Here is a 21890-nt window from a genome sequence, read left to right as displayed (position 1 = left end):
AAAAAGACTAGAGCCTAACCGGGCCTAATATCCCAGACTTGACCAAGCTCGACCAAACAAAAAGGACTGAAGCCTCACCAGAGGAAGTGAATACCTGACATATGGTTAGCAAGGACGAGGTGGAGATAACATTCTAAAGTGTAGAGTAAATAAGAACCAGAAGCGTGACTTATTAGTGAATGTAGTTTATTTAAATTTAGTAAAATAATAAGGAAATTAATTGGAAATTTTAATTTATACTTTAAATCCATTTAAAGAATTTATTTCACATCGAATAACAATTCGCATCAAAATTCAAGAAAGAGATAGACGAAAAAGTTCGAGATGACTGACATTGGGTTCAAATGTTAAATTGATTTTGGGGATTAATTTTTGGGCATTTAAATCCCCAATTTTAATAGAAAAGTTCTTGGAATTCTCGAGAAGACAACGATAAGGAAAATTCATAGAGAAAAATCAAGAAAATCATTTGTTCATCATTAGATTAGATTTTTGGATGTTGACTTTTTGGAATAATTTGCGAACATAATCTGCATCGTAATTTGATATTTCACGTTGGTGGTGGCGAATGATATTTCGATCATAATTTGTTCATATAATTTTAGAATTCTCAAAACCATTGATCCATTTTCTTTTCTTTACCAGCTTTATGTGTTTTCTTTTCTTTTATGGGTTTTACGTCTAGAAACCAATAATGGAAATATTCATGGAATTCTCTCGAAGAAAAACCAAGAGAATCATTTGTAAATTTATGGATGTTGACTTTGTGAAATAATTATAAACCAGTAATTTGGTATTAACGCTTGGTGCTTGGTGGTGGGGAATGACATTTCGACCATATTTTTCTCAATTGATTTTCTCTTAGTTACTTTTAAGTGGGAAAATATCAAGAATATCCCTCGTGTTTAATCGAAATACGAGATTTATCTCTTCAATTTCTAGAAATATTAGACATATCACTTCAGTTTAATATAAATGACATATAGCTCCCCTAAAAAATGTTATATTACAAATATCACCTTTTCGTTTATTACTTACAAAAAAATAATTTGAACTCCCCAAAATACCTTTAAGAGAATAAATATTTATTTACAATTTTATTAAAAAAAAAAATTAAAATCTCTCTTTATAAAAAAAATCCTTAAATTTTTACAAATAAATTTTTTTTTAATTTAATTGTTTGTATATAGAATAGAAAATAGAAAATTATTTCATTAAGGGTATTTTGGTGAGTTCAATTTTTTTTTTTTTGTAAAAAATAAACGAAAATTGTGATATTTGTAATATAACAGATTTGTAAGAGAGATATATGTCAATTATATTAAACCGAATGAATATGTATGATATTTCTGGAAACTAAATGTATAAATCGTACATTTCGATTAAATACTGGGGATGCTGTTGATATTTTCCTCTTTTAGAATTCTCAAAAAATCCAATTCATTTCATTTCTTTTCTTTTGTTTCTTTTTATGAGATTATTTGGTTATTCGATTCATCTAGGTTCATATGGATTCGACCTTTATTTGCTGCAATTATACTTTAATATTCGTTTAAGGAGTTTAAATTTGACTGCAGAAGAATACGCATCAGAATTCAAGAAAGACATGACGAAAGAATTCGAGATAAGCGATAATGAATTCAGATATTAAATTGACTTTGGGCACTTATTTCACACTTTATGAGTTTCAAGCCCCAACTTTTAATTTAGAGTCTAAATAAAGTCTATTTTCTAGAAGTCAATTCTAGAAAAATTCATAGAATTCTAGAAAATAATTTATAGTAAAAAATCAAGAAAATCATGCAATCTTTAGATTAGATTTGTGATACCAAAATTTAGTATTTCATTCAGGAATGCTACTATAAATAGCGGTGATGTAATTAAATTTGTATCAATCAAAATATTAATATTACTCAATAACATAAATAACTAGCTTTTCCTTTATTTATTTATTTTTTTTCTCTTAAACTCCTACCCTCCCCAAATTTCAAATAGTTATTTCCCAAGTCAAAGATTCCGATTTTCTCTAACAAGGTATAACAAAACTTTCAATGCACAGATGTCTTTTTTTTTTTAATCTTCTTTAATATTAATTTGTTTTTTTTATTCAGTAAACCCATTTTACGAAACACATATAAGTTTAACAAGAAAGTACATAGTTATTACTGATATTCGTGAAAAAAATTAACAAGGGTTTGAATTGTTACAGCAATGGCGAAAGAAGCAGGGAAAGAGGAAAAGAAGCTTCACATAGCCATGTTCCCATGGCTGGCTTTTGGGCATATGATTCCTTACTTAGAGTTCGGAAAGCTCATCGCTCAGAAGGGCCACAGAGTCTCTTTCATTTCCACGCCAAGAAACATCGATCGCCTCCCGAAACTCCAGTCCGATCTTTCCCAATCCATAACCTTCGCGAAGCTTCCAATGCCGTCAATCCCGGGCCTTCCCAGCGGCGCCGAAGCCACGTCGGACTTGCCTCTCGAGCAAGGCGAGGCCCTGAAGAATGCCCGCGATCTCCTCCGGGACCCGATGGCCGATCTCCTTCGCTCCCTCCGGCCCGACTGGATCCTCATGGACTTCGACCCCTTCTGGCTGCCGGAGATCGCCCGGAGCGCCGGCGTCCGGAGCTCGTTCTTCAGCATATTCACGGCGTCGGCGCTGTGCTTCATAGGCATCGAGACACAGGACAATCGCCGGGCGCCGGAGGACTACACGGTGGTTCCCCGGTGGATCACCTTCCCGTCCCCCGTGGCGGCCAAGAAATTCGAATCCCAGCGTGTCTTCGAGATTCACCATGGCTGCAGTGATGATGAGGTGTCCGGGGTCCAGCGCTTCAGGTCGGTCCTCCAAGGCTGCGACGTGGTGGCGGTGAGAGGCTCCTGGGAACTTGAAAAGGACTACCTTTCATTGCTCGGAGAGACTCTCCAGAAGCCGGTGGTTCCCGTGGGCCAGATTCCCACGGCAGCGGTGGAGAACGGAGAAGAAGGGGACACGTGGCGGGATATTAAGGGCTGGCTTGACGAGCAAGAAAACGGCTCGGTGGTGTATGTTGCGTTCGGGTCGGAAGCCGAGTGGAGCGAGGCCGAGCTGGCGGAGATCGCCCTAGGGCTAGAACTCTCGGGCCTGCCCTTCTTTTGGGCCCTCAGAGCCCGGCCCGGTTCGGAGGCCAAACTCCCGGAGGGTTTCGAGGATCGGGTGGGACACAGAGGGTAAGTGAAGAGACTTTTAAGAAATATAGGTCAAGTTACCTCTTTTTTTTTTACCTAAAGCTTCCGTTGATAAATGGTTAAAATGTTCATGTTTAGGTACGTGTGCCGGAGGTGGGCCCCACAGGTGAAGATCTTGGCCCACGAGTCGGTCGGGGCTTTTTTGAACCATTCGGGTTGGAGCTCCGTCGTTGAGGCTCTTCAGTTCTCGAAGCCCTTGGTTCTTTTGGCGTTTTCGAACGATCAAGGCACGAACCTGCTGATTTTGGTGGAGAGGATGATGGGATTTGCGGTTCCCAGGGACGAAAACGACGGGTCGTTTACGAGGGACGCGGTGGCCGAGTCGCTGAGGACAGTGGTGAGAGGAGATGAAGGGAAGGTCTATAGAGACAAGGCTAAAGAAGTGAGTGGGATGTTTGGAGATAAGGAAGTTCAAGACAAGTACGTGGATGAGTTTCTTCGCATTCTCAGCACTTATCCATGCATCGAGAATATTCATTCCGATGATAAGATTATTAGTAATCAATGATCATTGACTTTCTCACCATATGCATTCCTTTTTCTTCATGAGAGAATACAATATGTGATATAATAAAATCATGTTTCATAGGATGAATTACAATTCATGATAGTATATAGCTTGTATTTTCGGTTTGACGGTGATATTAATAATAAATAAATTGACAAGGAGTGTATGGCATATAGCAATTAGCAACGGTCGTGATCTATGGTGGGTGTAAAATATGGCGCGGTCTCTTTTCCCAATTTCATTAGAACTTTGTTTTCATGTGGATGCTAATAACAACGATTTAAAAAAAAAAAAAAAAAAAAAAAAAAAAAAAAAAAAAAAAGAGGCCAACTTCCAATGTCTAAATAAACAAATGTTAAGATTTCAAAAAAGCCCGACTCATTTCAAGATTCAGCTCGATAACGAGTCTAACATAGGATCAATCCGTTGACGGATTATCTACGAGTATTATCTCGATGATGGGCTATCGGTGGCAAAACAACTATAAATCGACCTAGAGAAAGAAGATCCAAACGAGGCTTAGATATATAACCGATGTAATAAATAGGTATACGTTACATATCAATGATTTAATGTAGATATGATCGTTAATATTGGGATTTATGATTTTAACGTTGATGATTTAAGATAAATACATTGAAAAGGGTCCAATAAAGTTGAGGAAGCGAGCCACACTATATTTCTTTGAGATCGCATATTTGGTATTATGTCGAGTATTTGACAAATTGTCAAAAAAAATTTGAGGAGACACCAAAGCAGAACCAAATGAGTTCATGGATCAATAATCATGTCTACATTTTTTTTAAAAGTGGACGGTACTAAGGGATTTATTATTATACGTTCTCACGTATGGCAAAGGAAAATCATGGCCACATTTTATTGAAAGAAAAAAAAAATATGAGGTATAGATTACACAAAAACTTATTATTTTTTTTTTAGGAAACGTGGACAGAATCATGGAAAATACGGAAAATAGCATTAAACATCCTCACTTATGGTAGATGAACACCGTGGTCACAAAGTAGACTCTAAACCAACATTGTTGGCGAGGACCGCTTGCCAAGCACAAGGCGGGACAAGAGTCAACCAACATACCTCCTCTCTAAACCGAAGGGAATATCGGGCTAATTCATGAGCAACCATATTACACCATTGCTCCAAATTTACCTCTCTCCTTCTGGGGTGAATGTATTTTGACTGCTGCTTATATCATAAATAAATTACCAACTCCATTGCTCCAATATAAATCACCTCATCAGATTCTTCTTGGACACGCTCCATCGTATTCATCTCTTCGTATTTTTTGATGCTTATACTTTGCTAAAAATATGCATCCACAACATAAGTTCGATTCCCGGGCTGAATTCGGAATTTTTGTTGGGTACCCTTTTGGTAAAAAAAGATACCGAATATACGATCCATCTACAAATAAAATCTAAGTTTCACGAGATGTTATTTTTTATGAACATGTTTTCCCTTTTCAATATATATTATCCAATTCATTTGATAACACACTTGCTATCACCCCACTTGATGATAATTGTGATGTATCTCCCTCTTCATCTCCACCAAATTCCATCTCTTCAACCACGTCTTTAGAGCCTACTACTTCCGCTCTTAATCAGCCAACTCCTTCTCATCTTGAAGAATTTAGTGTTCCTCCGAACATTCCCACTCATCCTAATTGTGAACGTCATCCACCTCGTCACCTAAGTGATTACATTTGCACTAATATATTAACAATGACAAAATTTCCCTTGGCAAATTATTTCTCTTTGTCACGATTCTCTCCGTCACATCGAGTGTTTGATCTTTCCAACTTCATTGACCATTCTGAACCACAGTCTTATTCACATGCCATGAAATCTAATGCTTGGTGTGATGCTATGGCCAAAGAAATAAAGACGATTGAATCGAACAACACGTGGTCCATATGCTGATGGCAATATTGAACGATATAAGGCGCGTTTGGTCGCCAAAGGCTATATTCAAATCGAAGGTGTGGATTTCATGATACTTTTGCTTATGTGGCCAAACTTATCACTGTTAATCTCTTGCTTTCTATCGCCGCCATCAAGAATTGGTCTCTTCATCATCTCAACGTTAACAATGCATTTCTTCAAGGAGATCTTAAAAACCTACTATTTTAATCGAGCCGAAACTACCAATCCATTAAATATGGACGAAAAGTCACGTCGTGACTCGCTATCAAATACTTAAATACCAAAAATTTCATCTTAGAGTTAAGTGTAATTGTTATGTTATGAAATAAAGTTTGTCTGTAAAAATCTACTCGAATATTTATGTAAGAAATCAAACCTTTTTTTTTGTTAAAATAGAGTCAAATTTAGCTTTTTTTTATTATTTAGAAAATAGCGGAATAAATACTTAATATTTCTTTATTATACAACCAGATAGTCAAATCTCATTACACGTGAATCAATTTTAGTATTTATAGATAGGTATCAGAAATCTAAAATATAAAAATAATTACTGATATGCTGTTTCTTTGTTAATGGGGGTTGCTGGTCGGTTACCGCGCGGGAAATCGCGAATAGGTGACTCCCGGCTACGATACGAACAAAACGGGAAGAGTTCCGTGAAAACGGGGTAACCGGTTCGAGAAGCGGTCCCGTTCTCAGTCAACTGAATCCGGTCAAATGCAGTGTAAATGTGACGTCAAACTGGGGTATAAATTCGAAAATCGGAACAAATTTTTAGAATTTTAGTTGAGAATAAGAGCTCCAGATCCCGACGACAACGACCCTGTTTCTCACTATTTTCCGCTAATTACCGCCGATTCACGTACATTTTCTCTTGTTTACTGTAAAAAAATATAAATAAAGCTAAAATTTTCAGACCTTCGATTGTTTCCTAAAGTTAATGTTGCTATATTATTTTAAAGTTAATGTTGTGGATGACTCAGTCTAGTCAAAAACTCAAAGTTGTACGTTATTTTTTTAATTAATATGTACGTTTAATAGTCAAAACTCTCAAAACTCATAGGCTGCCTACTTGCCATTTGTCACACGCTAGTATGTACGTTTTTATTTTATTTTTTTCCTTCTTGATTCTAAGTTTTTCGAACTATATTATATATAATAATTTTTAGAAACCCATAATAATATATGTAATTATTATATTTAAAAAAAGAGATTTATAACTGACTAAGTCTATTCAAACTAAGAATTTCATTCTGTTATACGTTTCAGATTTTTTTGATTTCTAGCCATTCTGCTTATGTGGCACATTGTTTATACCATTTTTACCCTTATTAATTAGTTAATATAATTTATTTTCGAAATTAATAAAATCTAATTTATTATTCAAAACCCATAATTATTAGGATCTCATATATATATATATATATATATATATATATATATATCTCTATTTTCACGTTCACTCTTTCTCTCTCTCTCTCTCTCTCTCTCTCTCTCTCTCTCTCTCGTCACAGTTTTTAGCCATGGACAAATGTCAAAAAATAAAAAATAAAAACGCAGTTAATAGTCGTTAATAATTGTTAATAGGTTTCTGCTTCTACTAATAGTCGGTAATAACTGTTAATAGGTTTCTGGTAGAAACCTATTAACGGTTATTACCGACTATTAACTGCGATGCTGTTTTTTTAAACTTTCGTTATGACTAAAAATGTAACGAAGAGAGAGAGAATATTTAGGTATAGATAAATTATTTTCATTTAATTTATTTTTGACAAAGAATTAGGAGAAAAAATAAGAGTAATTATGTCTTATTACATCAAAGATTGGCTAATTATCAAATATTACTAAATCGTTGACTATTTCACAATTCTAAGTTTTAAAAAGGCTAGTAAACTAGAGCGCCCTTTACAAAACTAGTAATATTTAGTTTATTTTTATATTACTAATGATTATATATATGTATATTTGAATATTTATTTGTCGCTGAAAACTTCTCGATAAATTGGTATCTTGTGGTTTATCCTTGCAGGATCGGTTTATCCATCGGTACGAGTTATCTTTTTTTCTCTAGAGATACCTGCAGTAAACTTTTACGGAAAGAGTTTATCCATAAAATTTGAGTTTCGATGCGGTAGCGATAAACGGTAACTAAAAGTCTAAAACCTTGGTCTAATCTATCATAGTGATGTTTTACTTAACGGGTGCTAAAAAAAGGTCTCGACCATAAAAGAAGCCTTCCCATAAATTAATGGGATTCGGTGAAAGGGTCGGACTATTTTAATTTAACTTTTGTTTGAGAGAGAGAGAGAGAGAGTCGGCCTATTTTTATTTAACTTTTTTGTAAACAATTGGACCTTTTAATATTTCAATGATAATAGTCTACTCTAGAAAATTAAAAAACATGCAATGATAGAATTTGAAAAATAGTAGCAGGTAGATTGCCTGGACGTCCATAAAATAATACGAAACCATACGGATAAAATAATCAATTATTGTATTCATCAGAAGGAATCAGATTCAGATTTTATATCAATATTATATACATGATTTTTCCCTCTTTATATCAATCTTCATAGAGATTAATTTATTTCTGATATAGCCAAGCCATTGTATGAAACAAAAAAAAAAAGGAAAACGCTAGCATATATATAATAGCCAAAGAAAGTATACACATATAAAATTCAAGAAATAACAAAAGGGTTTGAATTTAATAGTAATGGAAGAGGAAAAGAAGCTTCACATAGCCATGTTTCCATGGCTGGCTTTTGGCCATATGATCCCTTTCTTAGAGCTCGCAAAGCTCATCGCTCAAAAAGGCCACAAAGTCTCATTCATTTCCACGCCAAGAAACATCGATCGCCTCCCAAAACTCCCGCCAAATCTCTCCCAGTCAATAACCTTCGTGAAGCTTCCATTGCCGTCCGTTCCTGGCCTTCCCTGCGACGCTGAAGCCACGTCGGACTTGCCTCTCGAGCAAGGCCAAGCCCTGAAGAAGGCCCACGATCTCCTCCGGGACCCGATGGCCAATCTCCTCCGCTCACTCCGGCCCGACTGGATCGTCATCGACTTCGCTGCCTTCTGGCTGCCGGAGATCGCCCGGAGCGCCGGCGTCCGGAGCTCGTTCCTCAGCATATTCACGGCGTCGGCACTTGGCTTCCTGGGCTGCGAGGTGGAGGACTACCGCCGGACGCCGGAGGACTTCACGGTGGCTCCCAGGTGGGTCTCGTTCCCCTCCACTGTGGCCTATCGGAAATTCGAATCCCAGCGCGATTTCCGAGCGCTCTACGTCGACGACGACGAGGACGAAGTTTCGGTGGTCCAGCGCTTCTCGGGCGTCCTCCGAGGCTGCGACGTGGTGGCGGTGAGAAGCTGCTGGGAGCTTGAGAGGGACTATCTCCGCTTGCTCGGCGCGCTGCTTCACAAGCCCGTGGTCCCGGTGGGTCAGATTCCTCCGGGAACACCGCCGCCGGACGGAGGAGAAGGTGACACGTGGCGGGATATCCAGGGTTGGCTTGACGAGCAAGAAATCAGTACGGTGGTGTATGTTGCTTTCGGGTCGGAAGCCGAGTGGAGCGAGGCTGAGCTGGCAGAGATCGCCTTAGGGTTAGAGCTCTCGGGCCTGCCGTTCTTCTGGGCCCTCAGAGCCCGACCCGGATCAGAGGCCCGACTCCCGGAGGGTTTCGAGGAGCGAGTGGGACGGAGAGGGTATGATTTTTGGCTTAGAATAATTTTTTTAAAATTTTATTTAATTTTATCCTTTTTTATTTTACATGTAAAAAAAAAAATGCAAATTTAGCCACCTATAATTTTTTTTTTACATATTAGCCCCTCTCTCTCTCTAATGAATGAGTCCCTTGGTTGAAATTGAAAATGTCCAATTCTAGGTTCGTATGCCGAAGTTGGGCTCCTCAGGTGAAGATCCTAGCCCATGTCTCGGTTGGGGCTCTGTTAAACCATTCGGGTTGGAGCTCCGTCGTTGAGGCTCTTCAATTCTCGAAGCCGCTGGTTCTTGTGGCGTTTTCGAACGATCAAGGGCTGAATCTGAAGGTGTTGGAGGAGAGAATGATGGGATTTGCGATTCCCAGGAACGAAAACGACGGGTCGTTTACGAGGGCAGCGGTGGCAGAGTCGTTGAGGATGGTGGTGAGAGGAGAGGAAGGTAAGGTCTACAGAGACAAGGCCAAAGAAGTTAGTGGGATGTTCGGCGATAAAAAAGTTCAAAGCAAGTACGTTGATGAGTTTCTACACCTTCTCAATACTCATCCATGAGTCTTTAATGCCGGTATGATTAATGGTGTGCCTCGGATTAGTTACAAATCTTTTTATAAGAAGGATTTATTGCAGCAACAATATTATATTTATTAGTATATATTATTGTTGTGTAAGGACATTATTTTTCCTTTCCTCTGTGATTGTATTAAGAAATATATTACTCTCAAACTCTTTTTTTTTTTTTTTTTGGATAATCACGTTATCGTTAATATACCCCGAAATAAATAAAAAAAATGCAAACATTGATTTGTTTGTCGATCGATTAAGCTGTTGTTATCTTGGGTAATATTCATTAAGAAACCTGCTCTGCATGGACATAAATGAGAAAAGCATGGGTAATCGATACCGATATATAGTGTTGACTGTTTGTTAATTGTTATTGATTGATAAACCACTTACTGACAAACAGTGGCTGAGAGTCCGATGGACTAATTTGGGAAAGAAAATTAGAGAAGGTATACATGAAAAAAAATGTAAATTTATAAGGAAAAAAATTAAATAAAAAATTTGGATTAAAAATTGTAATTTAAAAAATTTCGGTGGAGCATATGCCCTGTAGTCAGTGCTTACAAAGAATTTAAAAGAAAATTATACAAAATTTGACCTTGCATGTGTGCGCATACACACAATATATAAACCCTATTATAAAATTATGAATTCTAAAATTATTTTGATGTGATGAGTCCCCACCTGCGTCTCAGTGCTATCCAATAAGTGTAGCGTCACGCCATTCAAGTAGATTACATGGCCAGTGGCCACAATATTACCTTTTGATTAGCGTGATAAAATATATAATAATAAAAATGAATGGTCTTTTTATTTTTTGGAAGAAAAATGAATGGTTAATTAGGTTATTCGCATGACGACAACTAACATGAAATTAGGGAGTAGAATCGCCAAATCGAACAATCCCATCCTCCAATACAATCGCACTCTTTTTTTAAACTGCATCATTAAAATCTGATGAATTATGAGTTGTAACTAATTTAAACCGCAATTGTTTCGGGTAAATTTGGTTTTTTATTGTCGTCAAATTGAGTTGAATCAAATAACCCGAAAGTATTAATCATTTAATTTTTTTTTAAGATTGCAAATATTTTATATGTATTATTGTTAAAAAAAAATATCACTTTTTAAGAATATTATAATTAAATAAAAAAATATTAAGTATTATACTTTATTATTTGCGAATACATGAAGATTTCGTAATTAAAAAATATGCGTAATTTTTATTTTAATATGTAAAATTTTTAAAGATAAGTAAAATTTTGATTTTATTTGACATAATGTATTAAATATAATATACATATATGATTTTCATTCGAGTTATAATGTCATTTGTCGAGAATTATAATATGAAAAAACCAACCCAAACCAATCCGATTATTTTTTAATTGGTTTGGTTTTGTTTTACATTTCAATCGGATTGGTTTATATTTTAAACTACAAAATTAGTTATAGCGGTTCGAGTTGATAGCACATGAAAAAACTAACTAACCAAATCCGATTACACCCGTACATGAACAACACAAATAAATAAGCAACGTTTTTCTAAAAGTAGATGAGTAGATAAAATGTGTAGTAATCAGGTTTCAAAAACAAAATTAATTTCAAGATATATATTTTTCAAAGAGATAAATTATTTATAATAATTGTCAAATTTTTTTAATATTTGTTTTTTTAAAAAATTGACAACGTAATTTTGACTAGTTGCTCCAAATTTGAAATTTGGCTATTTTACTAATGTATTAGTTTCAAATTATTATTTTACATAATTTTTCCTCTAAATATTAATCTTATTAGAGAATAATTTAGTTTTATTAGTTTAATCAAGCCGCTGCATGACACATCGACCGCCTCCCGAAACACCACGTATCTAAAAAAAATAAAACTTGCATATGTATATATAAAGAAAAAAAAAAAAAAAAAAAAAAAAAAAAGCAAACAAAAAACTTACAAGGAAATGGCGAGAGAGGAAGAGGAAAAGAAGCTTCACATAGCCATGTTCCCATGACTGGCATTTGGGCATATGATTCCTTACTTAGAGTTCGGAAAGCTCATCGCTCAAAAAGGCCACAGAGTCTCTTTCATTTCCACGCCAAGAAACATCGATCGCCTCCCGAAACTCCCGCTGAACCAATCCATAACCTTTGTGAAGCTTCCATTGCCGTCAATCCCGGGCCTTCCCAGCGGTGCCGAAGCCACGTCGGACTTGCCTCTCGAGCAAGGAGCGACCCTGAAGAAAGCCCGCGATCTCCTCCGCTCCCTCCGGCCCGACTGGATCCTCATGGACTTCGACCCCTTCTGGCTGCCGGAGATCGCCCGGAGCGCCGGCCTCCGGAGCTCGTTCTTCAGCATATTCACGGCGTCGGCGCTGTGCTTCCTGGGCGTCGAGACGGAGGAATACCGCCGGAATCCGGAGGACTTCACAGCGGCTCCGAGGTGGGTCACGTTCCCTTCCGCCGTCGCCTTCCGAAAATTCGAATCCCAGCGTGTCTTCGAGTTTCACCACGGTGGCGACGACGACGACGACGAGGTGTCCATGGCCCACCAGTTCAGGTCAGTCCTCCAAGGCTGCGACGTGGTGGCGGTGAGAAGCTGCTGGGAACTTGAAAAGGACTACCTGTCATTGCTCGGAGAGATTCTCCACAAGCCCGTCGTCCCCGTGGGCCAGATTCCTCCGGGAACTCCGCCGGGCGGAGGAGAAGGTGACACGTGGCAAGAGATCGAGGGCTGGCTGGGGGAGCAAGAGAGAGGGTCGGTGGTGTACGCGGCGTTCGGGTCGGAGGCGGAGTGGAGCGAGGCTGAGCTGGCGGAGATCGCCGTAGGGTTAGAGCTGTCGGGTCTGCCATTCTTTTGGGTCCTCAGAACCCGGCCCAACTCAGAGGCCCATCTCCCGGAGGGCTTCCAGGAGCGCGTGGGACGGAGAGGGTACGTGTAGAGATATGATTTCAACTTCAAGCTAATCTTAAGAAATAAAAAGTACGATGAATTACGCTTAATATTAACTTTTAATTTTCAGTCCCAAGTTAATTTTAATCCAATAGATAAATAAACGTTAGAATAAGTTTTTTGTTTGTTTGTTTTTAATTAAAAAAATCAGAAACACCTTAGAAATAAGTTAATTTTAAAAGAGCATTGCTATGTGACACGGGTCACGACCAGCGAACGACCCACTCACATTTTGACACGTGATACTGTGCTGCCACGTGTCAAAATGTGAGTGGGTCGTTCGTGGTCGTGACCCGTGTCACAGAGCATTTCCGATTTTAAAATGTTCATGTTTAGGTACCTGTGCCGAAGCTGGGCCCCACAAGTCAAAATCCTGGCTCACCTGTCAGTCGGGGCAGTTTTGAACCATTCGGGTTGGAGCTCCGTGGTGGAGTCACTTCAATTCTCGAAGCCCTTGGTTCTTTTGGCGTTTTCAAACGACCAAGGGCTGAACTTGAAATTGTTGGAGGAGATGAAGATGGGATTTGCGGTTCCCAGAGACGAAAACGACGGGTCGTTTACGAGGAACGCGGTGGCCGAGTCGCTGAGGACAGTGGTGAGAGGAGATGAAGGGAAGGTCTATAGAGACAAGGCTAAAGAAGTGAGTGGGATGTTTGGAGATAAGGAAGTTCAAGACAAGTACGTGGATGAGTTTCTTCGCATTCTCAGCACTTATCCATGCATCGAGAATATTCATTCCGATGATAAGATTATTAGTAATCAATGATCATTGACTTTCTCACCATATCCATTCCTTTTTTCTTCATGGGAGAATACTATATGTGGTATCATAAAATCATTAGTTTCATAGGATGAATTACAATTCATGATAAGTATGTTAGGCGACAGAAAAGTTCAAAGACACGTATGTTGATTAGTTTCTTCGCCTTCTCAGCACTCGTCCATGCATCATCAATATTCATCCAGATCATTAACTTTTAATGGGTATGCTCACATAATTATAATGGATTTCTAGAGTCTCTTACAAATGATGATATTGAGTTTTGCACTTTTGTTGCAGCGTAAGGATTATTTGAGTTGTACTTTTGATGCAAGTACAATTAAGCTCAGCCTAAGACAAGTCTTAGACGAATGAGTCGCTGTCGTACTACAAAAACGTAGATATTATTTTATTTTATTTTTTAATTTTAAACAATTAAATTACGTAAATGTTAATTGAAAGTAGCCATTTACTATTTTATATTATTTCTTCTATATATATATTATTGACTTATTGAAACCATAATTTGTTTTCAATTTTTCTTAACCTTTACTAGGAATACATTTTGAGAAAACATGGATCATATATCATATTACGCCTCTTTCCTCTTTTTTAATGAGAAAATAATTCAAGCAAAAAGATAAATGGGCTTATAGCCTTTTACATGCATCTTACAAATTGGCGAATTAAATTATATGGTGTGTAGCATTGTAAAATTAGTTTACATGCCTTAAAGGTAGGTCGGGCCTGCACCACATAATTTCTTATATATTATATGACCTCCATTAATCTTATAATGAATTAACAACTAATAACTCACAACTTGTATAAAGAGCAGGATGTGAGACTTTCTTATATGACTTGACTATCACCATTGCATAATCATTGTAATCTGTTGCAGGTCATCACCATTGTCGTTGTTGATGTCTCTATTGTGATTAATTTTTCTATATGAGAATACATGAATTGCTCTATAATCTGACATATTTTTGAAATTTGAATCTTTTATCCCTTTATTAAGTTTGGCCGTTAGTGTGAACAAATAAATAAAGGCCTTTACCCCAAAGTGATTTGAAAAAGGAAAAATGAACAAATTGAAGCAGGCATTTTTTGGTATATTGCATAGAAGAAAGAAAGTGAAAATAGAGAAGAAAAGACAGAGATAATTGAACTTTCTTTTAGGATTTTGAGCAATTTCGATAGTCAGAATGGTGTCTGATATTGTTAAATTTGGAGGAGAGATTCTTGTGTTGTACTAGTAGTTCCTAGTAGTATTGCTATTACTTATTCGCTCTCTATATACTCGATTTGAGTATTCCACAAACCGGTGAGATCGTTCTTCTTTTGTACAATCTTTATTTAGCTAATGATGTTATTGATGTTGTTGAGTCTCTATGTTATGAAGATGATTTTGGTGTACTCATTATATAATTGATCAGTGAAAGGTTTTTTAAGTTGTCTACGTCTGATCCTGCAAGACGTCTTGAGAATTTTTACGCTAAAATTACGTGTTTATTGTGCTTGATTATTTGCTTGAATTCTTGTTTTACTTTATAGGGGAAATTTATATTTGACATTGTTAAGGGTATCTTTTTTCTCAACATTTTTATGTCTCCTTTGTATAGCGAATTCCAATTTCTATGTAAAACTTCGAGCAGACCTATACCCATTTGCAATAGATTTTTCACATGTTTTGCGATAATAGCATTTTCTTTCCAATGTAGAGATGGCTTTATTATATATATTTTTAGGTTCTTTTACTACATTTTGACGGTCAAAGTGTAAATCATGTGTCAAAACTTTTTCTATTTCATATATAATTCATGTGTATATATATTTACTTGTTTATTGAGAGAGAGGTTATTTGTTTGGCCTACACTTAATAATTATATACGGGATTTGAACATGGTTATCTCATTTTTTTTTAATAGTAGGCATTTATACTCTATTTCAAGTTTATTTTCAAAGCATTTCTATTTCGAGTGGAAAATGATTTATGAATATGGAACATTCTAAGAGAAAAATAAAAACATTTTTTTAAAAGTAGGAACAATTAATGTCATTCATTACATCACTCGTCACGTACAAGTGAACGACAATCCAATGTTGTTGATTCAAGTGACACTACAACACATTCAAGCTCCAATCCAAAAAAAAAAAAACACACGCACACACACACACGCACAAAAATAATAAATTATCTAGGGTGATTGGTTTAATAAGGAGCAATTATTAGTAATTACACAATCCCCTCTCTTATGAATGATTCAGAACTTGGTAACTAAATAAAAGTAACATATAAAATAAATTAAAAGCTCAGCTAAAGTGAAGAGCCTCTTTATTAGGCCTGCCCAGCAGAGTCATCACCGTGGCGGCAATATGCCTGGAAGAAAGCCCCGCCTCGTCCACCTGATCTCCGGGTGATCCATGATCAATGTATCTATCAGGAAGCACCATCGCTCTCAACTACACAAACACACACACCAGAATCAGAATGAGAAAATACACATCATTAATATACTAACGTATAGCCAGACTCTCTAGTGAAAGAACGCCGATATGTAAAAAAAAAAAAAAAATTCAGGACTAAAATAATAAAATAATAATAATAATAATAAAACTCGAAGGGGGCCTATAGCCCCCTAGGCCTATAATGCATTAGGCTTGGCGTATATGTAAGTATATACCTTGAGTGGTCCGTCCAAAAGTCCGGTTAAGGCCAAGAAATGGGAGACATGGGAGCTGAAGCCTCCGATGGAACCCTCCTCAACGGTGATGAGGATCTCGTGCTCTTTGGCGAGACGTGTGATGAGATCGGCGTCCAATGGCTTGCAAAACCTGGCGTCCGCCACGGTCACTGAAATGCCGCGCTGATCTTTGAGGACTTTTGCAGCTTTGACGCACCGCTGGACGATCGAGCCGTAACCGAGTATCGCCACCCGACTTCCTTCCATCAACACCCTCCCCTTTCCAATCTATTCATAAAAAAGATATAAATTATTCATAAACTGTGACATTTTCAATATTTTTGGACTAAAATTCAATATGTCAAAATTAATCAAAAAGTATGACTTTCTCATATTTGTTGGTACAAAACCACCCTAGATGAAATATCATTTTATTTTTCTTTTATCTTTCGTCTGTCTAGTTTATTTTCATAGTCATCAATAAACTATCTGATTTATTTACATTGTCGACATTGCGATTTTTTTGGGAAATCTTGAAATATCCTTTATTTGATGAAGTACATAAATAATTTGTCACTTTTCAAAAATTTAATCAGAGAGTAAAAAATAAAAAAACTTCTTGCATATTTTTTCGTCGCTATTTCACTAATTTTAAACCAACTTTGGTTATTTTACAAATCTTAACTATTTAGCTATAGCACGAATTAAAAGTTAACACATTATATGACTAAAATAAATAATTTTATAATTTTTTTTTGAGAGGGACATAGGCCCCCACCACCACTCTCTCATTATTTAGTTAGAATCTGACGTTTCCATAATATAGTTTGTACTTACCTCAAGTACTTTGCCTTTGTTGTCGGAGGGAAGAACCGTCCCGACCCCGTTGCCTCGGGGGAACCTGAGACAGCTGGGCCGGTCGTCAATGGCGGCGGCAGTGGCGACCATGTGCATGAGCTCAGCCTCATCAGAGGGAGCCATGACCACCATGTTGGGCAGACATGCCATGTATGTGATGTCGAAGGCCCCACAGTGGGTGGGCCCGTCGGCCCCCACGAGGCCCGCCCGGTCCAGCGCGAACCGCACCGGAAGCTTTTGGAGGTCCACGTCGTGCGCCACCTGGTCGTAGCCTCGCTGGAGGAACGTGGAGTAGATTGCACAGAAGGGCTTTAAGCCCTCCGAGGCTAAGCCCGCCGCGAATGTGACAGCGTGCTGCTCCGCGATCCCAACGTCGAAGCAACGGTCCGGGAACTTCTTTTGGAAGTAGTCGAGGCCGGTCCCGCCGCCCATTGCGGCGTGGATTGCTACGATTGTGTCGTCTGACTCGGCTTCTTTTATTAGTGACTCCGCAAAGTAGCGAGTGTATGAGAGAGTAGGGGATTCGGGCTTGAATTGCTTCCCGGTCCTAGAGTCGAATTTTACAACCCCTGAAATGAAAAAAAAAAGAGAGGAAGAAGAAATTAATTGTTGGTGAGCGATTGGCGTTTGCATAGAAATCGTAAAATCGTAAATTGGACTAGACCACTGGTCTCGACCATATTGCCGATGGTTAACTTTTACAATTTTTTTTTATTTAAAACATAAGTTGAATATGTTCATTTTTAACTTATTTAAGTAATACTTATGAAAATTTCAAATTTTGGCTAGTTTTATTTTTTATATTTTTTTTTGGAAAGGAAATTTTTGAAATTTTAAGAAAAATAAGAATTACTTAAAATTGAGTAAACAGGACCGGATCGATGTAAGACGGTTTAATCTGGCTAGATTTATTTATTTATTTATTTCACAGTCTCAATTTTCTCAAGCTATTTAATTGGTCTAGCCCGATTTACGACTAGGTCGAACCATGGTAGACTTTTTCTTTAAAAGGAAAAAGAAAATTGAAGTGTATTACCATGCATTTTGTCTGCAGCTGCCTCGGCCGGCGGATACCCCTTTCCTTTCTCGGTGATGACGTGGATCAGAACCGGGCCAGGGGCGGGCATGGCTTTGACTTTCTCGAAGATGGTGACGAGATCGGCAACATTGTGACCATCCACCGGCCCAATGTAGTACAAACCAAGCTCCTCGAACAACGTACACCCCGAAGAAGCACTCATCATTCCTCTCGTATACTCATCCACTTTTGCCGCCATCTCGTGCGCTTGTCCTCCCATTTGCATTGTGATTGTCTATAATCCACATCAATCACAATTAGCTCTTGGACTTAAAAAAAAATTCTAAATACATAAAATACATTACCTTTGCAGCCTCTCGAAATTTGCGAAACTTGGCACTGGCCTGAATCTTGGAAAGGGTCCCGCTGAGGGCTCCGACGGGAGAGGCGGGGCCATCTAGTGTAGCGGTGGGCAGCGAGACTTGCTTGTTGTCGTTCAACACGATGATCATGTTGGTATCTAAATAACCCGCGTTATTCATGGCCTCGTAGGCCATACCCGCCGTCATCGACCCATCTCCAATCACCGAAATCACGCTGTTCCTCTTCCCGAGCAGGTCCCTCGCCACCGCCATTCCTAAAAATATTGTCTTCATTATTCCCCGAAAAAACTAAAAAAAAAAATTGAAATAGAAAATAATATCGAAGTAGAGAAATTTAGATTTTATTATATGTCTCTCCAATTAAATTGTGTCACATCTTTCTTCTTTTAACTATTTTTTAAAATAGTAATGACGTGTCGTGATTTAATTAGAGAAAAAAAAACCATACAAATTCTTCAAATATTAAATAAAGTATGAAATAAATAAAAAATAAATTTTGAATAGGAATTTAGATCCCAGTGATATGTCTCTCCAATTAAACTATCATATATTTCCTTTTCTTTTAATTACCTTTTAGAAAGGTACTTCTTTAGCTATTTTTTAAAATAATAATTGATGTGTCCACTTCTTTTTTAACTATTTATTTAAAATGACGACTTGTAATAATTTATTGGAGAGACATAAATAAAGATTAAAAAGACTAATATATTCCCCAATAAAGAATAATTCACACCAAGGCCCGCAGATATGCTTGTGGAGCTATGACCCGCCCCGAAAGCGTCGTGAACGCTCTCCTCTCTTTTCGGGAACCCCGCCAGCCCCGAGGTCTTCCTTATTGTCTGCATCCGACCCCTCCGCCCCGTAAGAATCTTGTGAGGGTAAGCCTGATCCACATTTTAACATTATGTAAACAAAAAATTCTTAGGGGCTATTATGTAAACAAAAAAATCTTAGGGGAGGCTAATTTGAATTTATTTTAATGTAGGGTAAAATAAAAAGTAATATTAACACAAGATTTTTTTTTTTTTTTTTGAGGTGCGTCCGTGACCGTGAATGAGCCTGCCACGTCATTTTTCGGTCATTTTTTTCCCGGATCCGGTCAAAAGAGAGAGAGAGAGAGAGAGAGAGAGAGAGAGAGAGAGATTATTGTACCTGATGTCCAACATCCCAAATGATCTTGTCATCGGGGGTGTTGAACACGTGGTGCAAAGCCACAGTGAGTTCCACAACTCCTAAGCTTGAACTCAAATGGCCACCGGTGGTTGACACCGTGTGTACTATATCAGCTCTCACCTCTCTCGCCAGCTGTTCCAGTTCCTGATGATCAAAACAAATACATCATTCATATATATTGATATAATTTTTTTTTTTTTGAAACTTATATATATATTGATATAATATAGTATTTGGTTACTAGTAAGATCTGCATTATTACATGGAGTTAATGGACTTACATGAGTGGAAAGATTTTTCATGTGAACCGGGTAATTGACGGTGTCAAGTAACGGCGTCGATGGTTTTTCACCCGAATAATCAATCTTCCATTGTTCTGTGTCTATCTTTTTTTCTCGCAACATATCTTCTTCACCGAGACCAGCTCTCAACCGAAACTGAATATATAAACCCAAATAAAAACAAAGTAACAAACACGAATGGGTAAATATAAAATTTTGAGAGCATATACATATATTATATATATATATATATATATATATATATATATATATATGATGATAAAACCGACCTGCTGTTTGTTCAAGCGATGATTTGGTAATGGTAATTTATTGAGACCTGAACAGAGATGTTTGTTTGGTACAATGAAGAAAGGTACTGAGATCGCCATGGCTCTCAGGAATTTTTATTGTTATGAATTTGATGAGTGCTTGAGACAATACATACAAAGTTTGTCTACTATTTATAGTACTTTCTAGGTTATCATAAATAAAAAATGCATACGTGGCATATGTTACAACAGAATTTGGACTCTTTTTTATTACTGTGAGAAATTCACTGAACTACAATTAATGGGAAGCGCAATTGGTAAGTTTTTTTTGGACACTATATAATTATTTTGTTACTTAATTTTGATCTGACTAAAACATGTGAGTGTTGCAAGAATCTCCATTTTCTTTTCTGACTTATGTATTTCCCGGTGGTGTCTGTTGAAATAGAGGAAACTTTTATAAGGAAAAAAAAAAGAAACAGAATCTTACACATTTTTGTTAGGGTGAAACTCAATTTTGATTCAGTTCACTAAATTAATTTAAAATTTAAAATGGAAAAGTATTTTAAAAGTGAAAATATTCAAGAATAGTAAATGTTTTAAATCTTTTCAAGTGTAGTGTTTTACAAATTTGAAAAAACAATAAACACTCATTTTTGTATATGTGAAACTGTAAACCGTAAATAAATTAATTAGTGCTCAAAACATTAAACAATTTTTGTTAAGTCATAAACATTAAAAAAAATTATTTACGACTTAATTTTTTTTTTTTTTAAAGCACATGGACAGTCAATTTCCACAAGAACAAATTATAGGCAGAGCCGGCCCTGATTATAGGTGAGTAAGGCCGGTGCCTTAGGCCTCTGACTGGGTTGGGACCCAAAATTTTAAATATATATTATATATATGCCTAAAATATTTAAAATTTTATATTTTTTCTTTTATATTTAAATTTTTACTATTATCGAAGGACCCCAAAATATTAATTCGCCTAGCGCCCTTAATGAATTGGGTGAGTTTGAGCCGGTCCTGATTATAGACATAAATTCGAGTCAATAACTAAGATAAAGTTGCTTAGAAAAACTTTATATTATTCTAATGATGTTAGAGCAACTTTAATGCTACAAGTTGCTTACTTTTACACATCACCTAAAAATTATATTTTATTCAATCTCTCTTCCACATGACAATTTTGTACAAAATCACATTAAAAGTTGTCTACCGTAATCTCAATTATTTTCTATAATGCCTTTTAAATATAAATATATATGTATATTCATGTAATATATTTATAAAAATACTACATGAATAAAATTGGAAATATATTGCTTAGAATTACAAGGAAAAATATTATTTTTCACAAATATTGGGAATATAGAAAATTTTAAAAATATGAAAAGTGAGAATATACAAAAACAAATATTAGGAATTTGGTAAACTAATTTTTTTTTTTGTAATGCTGTATTGGGACATGGTTATGATAAATTTTAGTTTGGTTAGTTAATGGATATTAGTAATACTAATTTTTAGTTTGGTTAGTTAATAATATGGTGAAATTA

At 36.8% G+C, this 21890-nt stretch overlaps 2 protein-coding genes and 2 pseudogenes across 4 annotated transcripts; 3 read left to right on the top strand and 1 right to left on the bottom strand.

Moving 5' to 3' along the window:
* Positions 1-2211: 2211 nt before the first annotated feature.
* Positions 2212-3735, top strand: LOC149399352 (UDP-glycosyltransferase 91A1 pseudogene; annotated as a pseudogene).
* Positions 3736-8276: 4541 nt separating this feature from the next.
* On the top strand, positions 8277-10121 carry LOC149399351 (UDP-glycosyltransferase 91A1-like). Its single transcript, XM_089613224.1, has 2 exons — positions 8277-9383; positions 9563-10121. Exons 1-2 carry the CDS (start codon positions 8395-8397, stop codon positions 9945-9947), a joined length of 1374 nt encoding a protein of 457 aa, XP_089469350.1. The 5' UTR covers positions 8277-8394; the 3' UTR covers positions 9948-10121.
* A 1792-nt stretch (positions 10122-11913) lies between these two features.
* LOC149399350 (UDP-glycosyltransferase 91A1-like) lies at positions 11914-13880 on the top strand (annotated as a pseudogene). Its single transcript, XR_016296705.1, has 2 exons — positions 11914-12881; positions 13239-13880. The product of XR_016296705.1 is annotated as a UDP-glycosyltransferase 91A1-like (transcript).
* A 1798-nt stretch (positions 13881-15678) lies between these two features.
* LOC149399349 (1-deoxy-D-xylulose-5-phosphate synthase 2, chloroplastic-like) lies at positions 15679-20492 on the bottom strand. 2 transcript variants are annotated; one of them, XM_089612051.1, is made up of 9 exons: positions 20353-20492; positions 20063-20218; positions 19761-19925; positions 19342-19492; positions 18591-18862; positions 18244-18520; positions 17187-17776; positions 16350-16637; positions 15679-16128 (listed from the first exon to the last, which is right to left on the bottom strand). In XM_089612051.1, the coding sequence occupies exons 1-9, from the start codon at positions 20449-20451 to the stop codon at positions 15979-15981; spliced, it is 2148 nt and encodes a 715-aa protein (XP_089468177.1). In that variant the 5' UTR covers positions 20452-20492; the 3' UTR covers positions 15679-15978. The 2 variants fall into 2 exon arrangements, with proteins under 2 accessions (XP_089468177.1, XP_089468179.1); XM_089612053.1 differs by having other exon boundaries at positions 20063-20221; positions 20359-20492.
* Positions 20493-21890: the final 1398 nt, after the last annotated feature.

Source organism: Urtica dioica, chromosome 4 (genome assembly GCF_054948205.1).
Source record: "Urtica dioica subsp. dioica isolate 48M chromosome 4, U.dioica_male_clone48M_v1_H2, whole genome shotgun sequence".
Classification (NCBI taxonomy): Eukaryota; Viridiplantae; Streptophyta; class Magnoliopsida; order Rosales; family Urticaceae; genus Urtica; species Urtica dioica.
This window is presented reverse-complemented; position numbering and strand designations above follow the sequence as displayed.